The sequence below is a fragment of the Scylla paramamosain genome, chromosome 3 (assembly GCF_035594125.1).
Source record: "Scylla paramamosain isolate STU-SP2022 chromosome 3, ASM3559412v1, whole genome shotgun sequence".
Lineage (NCBI taxonomy): Eukaryota > Metazoa > Arthropoda > Malacostraca > Decapoda > Portunidae > Scylla > Scylla paramamosain.
Genome location: NC_087153.1, coordinates 30762443 through 30773021, shown reverse-complemented (window position 1 = coordinate 30773021; position 10579 = coordinate 30762443). Strand labels below are relative to the sequence as shown.

At 37.4% G+C, this 10579-nt stretch overlaps 1 protein-coding gene across 1 annotated transcript in view; it reads left to right on the top strand.

The window, feature by feature from the left end:
* The first annotated feature begins 3179 nt into the window (after window positions 1–3179).
* The window catches only part of LOC135093549 (mannosyl-oligosaccharide alpha-1,2-mannosidase IA-like), a 38737-nt gene continuing 31337 nt past the window's right edge, over window positions 3180–10579 (top strand). Inside the window, exon 1 of the mRNA XM_063992901.1 lies at window positions 3180–3935. Within this exon, the coding sequence (XP_063848971.1) occupies window positions 3324–3935 (612 nt within the window). The 5' untranslated portion in view covers window positions 3180–3323. The remainder of the gene's footprint in view (window positions 3936–10579) is intronic.

The window sequence follows — 10579 nt, the reverse complement described above, 5'->3', positions numbered from 1 at the left end:
ATATATATATATATATATATATATATATATATATATATATATACGATGATATGAATCGACCGGGGCTGCTGAAAAAATAAACCGAATAAACATTATGTTCGAAGAGAGTTCGAAAGGATTGTCTTTGTCGTTTTTTTTTTTTTTTTTTGCGTGCCTAACTCTCTCTCTCTCTCTCTCTCTCTCTCTCTCTCTCTCTCTCTCTCTCTCTCTCTCTCTCTCTCTCTCGATCACTGGGCCGTCTCACATTTTCTGCCTATGTACAAGGTATATTCAGTCATAGTTTACGTTGCTTTTTATTCCAGTTGTGTAAATAATGGAACAAGGAAGAGTAGTAGAATCCCTTAACAAGCAGATAACATGACAAAGTGTTAACTATTGATGGACAACGAAGTACATAAAGATCGCGTGGCAATGATATCATTCTTGCCAAAACGAATGAATAATTAAGTTACTAGACTTCTCTCGTGTTCACAAACGTTTCAGAATTTTACCTCGACTACCCTTTGACACGCAACGGTGGAAGTTATGAAGGTTTTCAAGAGTGTTCCCAGGATTTCTGTCGTAACTGAACAGGGATTCTGAATCACTATAAAAAATAATAATAATAATAATATTTTTTGTGTCATCAAAAATTGTCCTAATAAGAGCTCAAAACCAACAGTACACATACGGAAATGGGTGTGTCGACAAATGAGGAAACGAGCTTTTGAGATAGTGAGGAGTGAGATACGGCGAGGGCAGGAGAAAAGTGAAAGTGAACACAGAGACGCAGAGGAGGAAGCGGGGGAAGGAAGTTAGGAGCCAGCTGTCAGGTATTCTTGGAAAGTGAAAGTTAGGGTAATAGTTGTGCTGGACGGGGAAGTGGGTGTGTAGGGAGATTGAGGGCATGTTTGACAGAGGGGGCTGGATGGAAGGAATAATGACTTATAATGTCCGTACTTTGAAATGCTTCAGGTTATTATAAGAACTATTCTCAAAGGCCACAGAGATTAATTAGGCCCTCATATATTTGTTCCCCTTTAATGATATATAATCATTATCAAACTATCTCTAGTCATGAAAATACAGAAAAACTTCCATTATAGAGCCTGCTGATTGTGGTCGAGATAAAACGCTGAAACGTTCGAGAAAGTGGTGAGATAGGTGAGGGGGCGAGAGGTGTGCGAACTGGGAAAGGTGAGCTGTGACAGATCGAATCCGCGACAGGGCACTTCAGGTACGCGACTCTCAACCAATCGAGCCATAACGATCCCCAAGGCTCAAATAGAATTTGATCGATTTTGACTGTCTGATCACTGTGGAGATGGCTTTGAATAACAGGTTGGGATGCGAAACTAATGAATGACAATATGATGGCTGGGTATGTCAGGAGAAAATGAGTTAGTAAGGGAGAAAGTGTTATAGAGAGTGAAAATAAATTATTCATCAGAAAAAAAAAAAATGAGAAACTGATTCAAAAGGTGAAACTTATGAAAGAGAAGTGGCCAGGGATCAAACCCACGGCTCATGACCTCTAGGTGGTGATGCCTGATCAGACTGCTTGTATGTGGTCACTGCAGCGGGGCAGATTAAGCCAAGCAAACTAGTTATATCAGGTTTTCTTGTTTGATGCATAATAATAAAAGAATGAGTTGATAAAGCGAGGAAGGAAGAAGTACTCCTAACTGGCGAGACTACAATAGCCATTAAAAGGATAAACCACGTTGAATGAAGTTTGGAGCAGAGTTAAGGAATGAAGGACAGATGCGTGTAGGACATCCAAGGGTTGCAGGGTGTGACGAGGACCACTAACCCTGTGGCATGCTAGTCGGGGAGTTGCCAAGTGAGAGACGAGGGTGGGGCTGATCAGAAACTAAACAAAACCTTGAGGCAGACGAGATGGCCAGGCAACATTGATCCTCCACCTCCGATCCCCTCCTCACTCACGCCCTTCTCCTCCAGCCCATCCACCTCACTCCCTCCTTCACTTTGTATCTCTTCATCCACGTCACTTGTCGCCCTTATCCTCTCAACATCTTCCTTGTGCCATCCCCCATTATTAGTCCCCTCGCCCAGCCCACATCTCTCTTCCATTAATTTAATCTACATCTTTCACATTTCTGTCTGCATTTTGTGTGGTTAGATTTACAGTTTATCAGCCTCTAAGCGATTTGCCTCCAGTCTTTATCCCCCCTGATTAATGCCATAGACTTAGTTTGTTTCTGTTCAAGATTACCGGCAGTCTCTCTCTCTCTCTCTCTCTCTCTCTCTCTCTCTCTCTCTCTCTCTCTCTCTCTCTCTCTCTCTCTCTCTCTCTCTCTCTCAACTATGAACTCAAATAAAGCAAAGTTAGTTTTACAATATCATTACAGTAGCGGATGAATGGAATTGGCCGGGTAACCATTAAATATATGCTAAGCGATCGAGCGACTTATGGATTCAGGGAGTCTTTTATTACAGTTCTGATATTCATGGCCAGTCAAGCTTCTGCTGCGAATACATTCTTATATTTATGTGCTATGAATTAAGCTTTCTTGTTTCATTACGACTCAAGCTATAAATTCATTATCATATCACTAATTTATTATGCTCATCACTTTTACATAATTCGTACACAAAGCTGTGCCGAAACGGTAGCTAATATCATATATATTAATAGGGTAGCAGGTGTGCATCGCAGTATCGATCAAGGCTGTAAATAATATTGATTTATCAGAGAGAGAGAGAGAGAGAGAGAGAGATGATGATGTCCTTTATTATGTATTGACAGATCATCTCAAGCCTTTGAGTGGAAATACTTCTATCAGAAAAGAAACTAAGGTAAATTTCCTCATCATCTCATGGACAAAATAATACGAATCTTATCACATCTATATTTGACTATTAACTAGCAATCTTGCTGGTGGAGCTTTACCAAAGGTAAAGCTCCACCAGCCTCACAAGCACAGATGATCACTGAAACAGATTTACCCTGGATATGCATATTGAAATAAACTAACTCAGCTTTACGCTAGCTGACTTGCACTTAAAAGATAGTTTACATAATGTAATATGTAGTTTTTTCCTCATGCCAGAATATGTTTGATTTCCTTGTACGAGTATGTTTAATTTTTCACAGATTTTTTTTCCTGTCCTCTTGTAGTCTAGATTTCATAATTGATATATTTGCTCCTATCAAATTCCTAGGGTGCGGGAACAAATGAAAACTGGACGGAAGTGAGCGGTAGAGTGACGAGTGCAAATTGTTGAGGCCCCGCTGCACCGTTCTCCATTTTCCTTGGCGGCGACCTCCTCTCCCTGCTGGTCAGTAGTCGCCTGGATGTGGAGGCGGACGGGAAAACACGATGGCTTTCGGTGGTGTTTTACCTCTTCATAGCAAACGAAATGGACCCTGTGCGCTGAGAAGAATATTCAGGTCCAGAGAAAAGGTGTTAATATTTCTAGTGGGGTTAACTTTTCTGTTTATATGTATAGGACCCATATTCTTCTTGCCCGAGCTGAGGGGAGGACTCAGTACCCGAGTGGACCATGTTTACAAAGTGTACAAACAGATGCAGAAGGCAGGGCCCGAGCTGATCCTGCCTCCGCCCCCGCCTCAATCAGGGGAAGAGGAAGGGGGCGGTGCCATCAGGAAGCACGAAGGAGTGTATCACAACGTGGTGGGGCACAATGACATCCACCTCGCGGACGACAAGCAGAGGCTCCTCGACAAGATCAACAACGACGAGGAGATGAGACACTTAAGGGTCATTGAGAAGCCCGTGGTGCTGACCCTAAGCTCCACCTCCACCGCCAAGGCAGTTGTGGCCCAGCTGGACGAGAACGTGAGGGTGGAGCAGGGTGGAGGTGCAGGGCAGGATAGGCATGGTAGGCTGGAGAAGAGTCACCTGCCTGTGGTCCAGGCTGGAGAGGACCCAGACCCAGTGGCCAGGCAACGTAGGGACAAGGTGAAGGAGGTGAGTGTCCCTGAGTTACGTGTGTGTCTGTGTAGTGCTGTTTGTCAGTGTTGTGTTGATATAAGTTTGTAGAGGCAGTAGGTTTACTATATAGGCCATATGGTCAGTGTTGTTATTTGCTGATTAAACAGAATGGATGAATATTTTTTTATATATATTTCTAGGTACAATATTCTAAATTTCCAAGCACAGTAATCTTAGAAAATTAACACCACTGTTCTGAGTCAAAGTTCAAACTCCCAACTCTCCCTTTCGTCCCATCAAACAACTCCTTTCTGCCCTTAAAATTAGCCAGTTGTGTAACCTTACTGAACCCAGTTTATGGAGTCTCAGACCAGGCATACAAGTGATGATATTTTAAATTCTTTAACCTTAAAATTGCTTCCTGTAAATTATTTTCTTTTCCTTTACATTTGTACTAGTGTTGCATTTAACACTATAATAGTCACCTTACTGGATGGTGACGTGGAGAGTTGTGTGAGCTTGGATGAGTGTGTAACTTGAGCACTGATTGCCGTCTGTCTTGTATTCATAAAAAAAAAAAAATAGTGATCACAACATTCAAGCTTGTCACAGAAAATGAAATATCTATAAGAAACCATATCACTAAATGCATAGCCAGCACTTCTGTCAGGGACATGAGTTAGCCAGCACTACAGCCATATATTTTCCATAACTGCTGCAAGCAACTTTCTGAAATTTTACTGGTATTATTATTATTTACTCGTAAATGTTATTGTACAGTTTAACCATAAGTAATGACAGTATGTAAGCACTGACATGTGGATTTGTGGCAGAAGTGCTGCTTGACTCTTAAATACCTACTTGACATGAGTGTTGGCATTCATTTGCTGTTATATATATATATATATATATATATATATATATATATATATATATATATATATATATATATATATATATATATATATATATTTTTTTTTTTTTTTTTTTTTTATGGTAGATTTGTTGTCATAGTTTTTGCTGTTTAGTATATACAAGATATAAAATTCCCTAACAGTGGAATAAATGTGAAATATAGTAAGAATAAAAACTACGGATTTGTGAATACTAGCTATATGGAAGCAGTGAATCAGCACTCAGGTTGCAAACTTGCCTAGGCTCACACAATTTCCTCAGGTTAACTTTCTGTGAAAGGACTGTACTACAAAAGTATGTATGATTTTTTACTATGTATTTTTTTATTATTTTATTATATTTTATTTCATTTATTTATTTATTTTTTTCTGTTATACTTCAAATGTGACAATGATTTTAATGTTCCATGGGTTAGGCAAGATGTGTTGATAATTATTCTTATTGGGGGACTCAGCATAATAGAGTAGACAGATGCTTTCCGGTACATATACACATGTTTTATGCAAATCGAAGTTTAATGTTCTTTGGGAATTATAACAAAGTTGTCCATTACCATTTGACATGTGGCAAAGCAGTAATTGTTACTGCCACATAGATTGAGTTTAATGCCTTTTAGTCAGATCATGACTATGTTGTTTATACCAAGAGTTTAAGAATTTCAGTAGTGCTGTTCATTTGGTTTACAAATGTCCTTCACTTATATTCAAAGAGGAAGTTTTCTTTTTTTCACTGATAATTCAACTGCAATTGTTGATAGGTAATCTACTAAACTGTGTAAAAGTTTGCCATTAAAGAGGGCCATGAGTACATCTACTTATGACATACAACAGTATATGCAGGATATGTCTTTCACCGATCAGAAAATAAAAGAGGTATCATAACTAGACAGATAGAACATCCTCATTTCATAAATAAGAGATACTTTATTTTTAGTTGTATTTCAGAGGGTACTGTTAGAACTTGTATGATAATGCTTAATCTGATGCCTGTTCATGAGAATTCTCCATGGGGAAGGATTTCAAAATAGGCTGTAAAGAGAGGAGAGTTGATAAGACAAAATATTTTTAATTCTACTGAAAAGAACAGTATGAGTGGAACCTGCTCATGCATGTGAAGTGCACTCCATACATGGGAGTTAACAGTTGGGGTATGAGAAAAAATGGCAGAGACAGCTCAGAATGCCTAATTTCATAGATGTTGTTTTAGCAAGAGACAAGATATGAAGTTTCCAGTTTAGACTATTAGTAAAAGATAGATAGACTGAGTATGTTCAGTGTAAAAGAGGAAGCCAGTTTTATGTGTCACATAAGAAGAGGGGATGGGTATCTGAAAGGTTGTGTTGAGTTGATGGATGGAGGAATTGAATTTTGAGGTATCCAGCGACACTAAGTTTACTCTAACCCAATCATCCCCCAGTGGTTACACATTTAAGTATTTGGTAGTTATTAGGTAATTTATCTCTAAAATTCTTCATTTTAATTGAACTTGTGTATATGTGTGTATGTTTGTGTGTGCTTGTGCTTGTGAACATGTACACAAACAAATATGAGTTGTTAGAATATTAGTCTCATGTGAAGTCATTACTGTTTACATTCATATTCCATAAATAGATGCCTTGCTAATTAGCAATTTTTTTTATTAAAAAAGAGATGCTGTCTCCTTTTATAGTTTTATATGGATTATATGAGCTTCAAAACTTCAAACTTAACCAAAAGTGATGTCACTATTTTATCTATTTATTTTTTAACACATAAGTTTATATTGCTTCATATTTAGTTATAATATGAATGTTCAGACATAATATAACATCATTGGGCTGATGGATGCCTTGGCTACAATTGTGGCACATAGTGCTGCTGGCTCTTATTTTTTCTTGTTTGAGTGGTGGACAAATTTGTTTTAGCTTCATGTTCAGTTTCTTTAGAATAGACTCAAAACTATACCCGTTTCCATACATATAACTGGCTAGAATCAGTCTTGTCACAATTTTTTTTTTATTAATTAATTCATTTTATTCATTTATTTATTTTTTTTATTTTACTGCATTAATTGTTAGTGTTAGGGCCCTCCTCCATATCTGTTATTCTTTAATGTAAATCAACTCTTACATAACTATGACTAAGATGTCTTGTGCATCTGTCAGAAACGTGTGTGGAGATCAGATGTCAATTTTGGTGGTAATGATGTCTAGAAGGTGGAAGTCTACATGTCATCTGGGGTAAAGAACAGGTGGTGTGAGATATTTCTATCATGTTTTTTGTCATTTTTCTGAATTTGTTTTGTTTCACCTGTATGTACAGTATATATTGTTCCTTCTTACTTCTTAGTCAGGTCTGCATTGTTTTTAAAAGGTTTTGATATATTTCAAGCATAAAGTGTGCATGAGAGCTGAGAATCTGGGAGAAATGGTGATAGAAGCTGATATAGCCTCAGCCTTAGTTTGCAGATTACAACACTGTAAACTTCAGACTTTGTCTTTATGGATTCATTTATAACTTCAGTAATGTTTAGACAATTATATGCAGTTTGATTTCTCTTTATTGAATACATGATGAAAAGAAAAGAAGGAAAGATGAAAAACGTAAAGGACTATAAGTTCTGCACATATTTGTTTTTGTTGTCTGGTTATTCTGTGAATTACATAATTTTTTTCTGCTTGTGAGTAAGTTTTGTAATGTAGGGTACAAGAAATAAGGACTAATACTGTTCTAAAATAAGATGTATTATTTAGAGGGAATGAAATGAAGCTGAGATTTATAAGCCTAATAGTTACTGTATGTAATATTCACAATATTACATAATTATACAATATACAACAAACTAAACTCTCCACTGTTACAAGGGAGAATATGGACTGCTGTTCTGTGAAAATGTTGGTGTAATATCCCTGTCATTTTACTCTTTGCTTGGCCCAGATTATAGGTATGCATGTGTATTCCATTTGTACGCTTCCCTATCCAGTCAGCATTCATTCACTTGTAACTCAGAAGATCTATATGAATCCCATTTGGATATGTATGGTACAATGTAATTAATTCATTGCTCTATTTACTCATCAATGCCTTAGTGAAAAATTGACTGCCTTATTGTCATGTGTTTTATCAGTAGACACTGGGTATAATGTTAAGTTACTTTGTAGATTACTGCTATTTTAGATTTCTGGTAAAGGGAGGGATACTGTAGCTGTGCTTGACCTCAGTCATCAGTCATCACAGAGAGACTTGAATGTTGTGAAGCTGAGGAAATGGTGGTGTTTGGATGATTTTTATAACCATTATAAGAAATGAGATTATGTGGATCATCAGACACAGAATGATGATATCCATTTCTTCCAGCTAGGTGGTAGTGTTGCATTTTATGGCTGTGGAGAAACTGTCAGCAGGTCACAGAAAATTGTTGTCATTTTTACATTAACTTGACAATAGTTGCTACTCAGCTCTGTTATTTATAGCAGTATATTTTCAGTCTATTAAATTAAGGCAAAATAAATGCCCTATATGACCTAGTTTTGATCCCAGTAGCTAGCTTGACTTTCGTGAGGGAGAAACAAGAGAGCTTTTTTTTTTTTTTATCCTTGGCTAGCCTCCTCCACCCATGAGTGTTTGAAATACCATAATATTAGGTGATAGCATTGGAGGGATGATTCTTAGGTATTCAGCAAATGCACTTGAATTAGTTACGTGTCTGTGATAAGTACAATCCCTGGGAAAAGCAATTCCAAAATTCTCTCTCCACCCTACTTTCCTTCTCTCTGCCTGCATCGTGTTCCATTTGCTGACAACTGCCTGTGAACAAATGTGCTTTTTGCTTATCGATTTACCTTTTTCACATACATAACTTGTGACCTTACTTCTTTCAATAAGACCAACAAGGTTACAATTCCAAAACTTTAAATCTGTACACTGCTACCTCCATATTTCCAGTTTCACCATTCATTGATTCACATTACATTTTTTTTATTTATTTTTTTTATTTCTCTCTCTCCTCTCTCTCTCTCTCTCTCTCTCTCTCTCTCTCTCTCTCTCTCTCTCTCTCTCTCTCTCTCTCTCTCTCTCTCTCTCTCTCTCTCTCTCTCTCTCTCTCTCTCTCTCTCTCTCTCTCTCTCTCTCTCTCTCTCTCTCTCTCTCTCTCTCTCTCTCTCTCTCTCTCTCTCTTATTGGCACCTACTTGCTTATATTCACTTTCATCCCTTTTCCATGGGCTGTAGAGTGAGGAAGACTGTGACATTAAAAGTGAAGAAAAAAATAACTTTTAAGCAAGAAAGTAAAATGAGTTCAGTAAATGTAAATCTTCAGTATTGCATGGAACATGTTTGGAGGTGATAGCAACACTGGCAGTGACTTACAGAGGGTTTTTTATATTTTCCTTTACTGTAGTTGCTGTTACAAAGATCAGACTTAGTAGCAATTTTGTCAGACACTGCCATACATATTCTCATGCGGTATTTAACACTTACGTCTGCTTCAAGAATATTTCTTCCTTCACACATAAGGTCACTGACTTTTTTTACTTGGCCCTCACAGATGATAGGTAAGGATTAAAGGTAAAAATAATAAAGAAAACTGCACAGAACCTTCATGTCAAAAGACAGTCAATGGTCATTAAGATAAAAAATCAAGAGAGGCAAAAATGCCCACTGACAGTGTTTTTATAGGCAAAGGTTCTGTCCTGTATTTTCATGTTCTTGTTTATTTTAATCCTTATCCATGAGCTGGAAAAGCAGACTTGTGAAGTTATTCATTTTGTGTCTTTCAGGTCCCAGATATACATTATTAGATACAGTTTGCGTGTGGAATTGCTCTTGATGGTTTTTTGTAACAAGAACATTGGTTTGCATACTGGGAAGTGCTCTGTCAGTGGGGTCATAAGTCATTCTTAGGGAAGATGAGTAGAATGAGCCTTTGCAAGATTTTGAATAATCCATACTATGTACTTGATGATGGTTACAGATAACTCCTTTTTATCATTCTGCAGGAACTACTACAATGTAAATCTCATGATTTTGGTTATTGAACCATTTTGATTATTACTTATACGTGTTGTTATGGCCCAAAGAGGGGATAATAGGTATTGGTGGCTCCATGTGTCTGTGGTCATGCACATGACCTGCAAATGGGTAGAATGTGGCTGAGCAGCCTGTGTTCTTATGAAGAGACTGATGATCTATGGGGCCTGGGGCATGACTGAAGCATATCAGCATGAATGCTTTTAGAGGGGTCACTGTGGGCCTAGCATCCTGTGATAAAGACCCTCTTGTAAGGGTTCATGCTACAGGCCCCATAGGTCATTGGTTTTTCATTTAAACATGCATTGGCACTTGGGGATTGTGTGCATGCCCACAGATGCATTTTGTGTGTAATCAAGTTTAATTCTGTAGATGTTTGCTTGTTACATAACATGCAATAATATGTAATACTTTAAGAATTTCTTGAATTATTTCTGATTATATGAAACCAAATCAAGGTTTGCTTTGAACTGTTGATAAAGGAATGAAATCTTGCATCAGTAACTCAATAGCACTTACTTTCATTATAAATCTTGTGATGCACATCTCTGTTAGCCTTGTTGTATCATGAGAGATGTTGCAAATAATAATGCATACTTTATTGAGTTCATCTAAAATTCAGTAGTATGATCAGGGGCAGTTCTTCTTTAGAATGGAGCTGAATTTATATATTTTGATGTAGCAAGGATTGTAATGGGAAATCAATCTAAAATAATTTTGTTGCTGATGTGAAGGATGTTCCAGATGGAATTGAAGTATG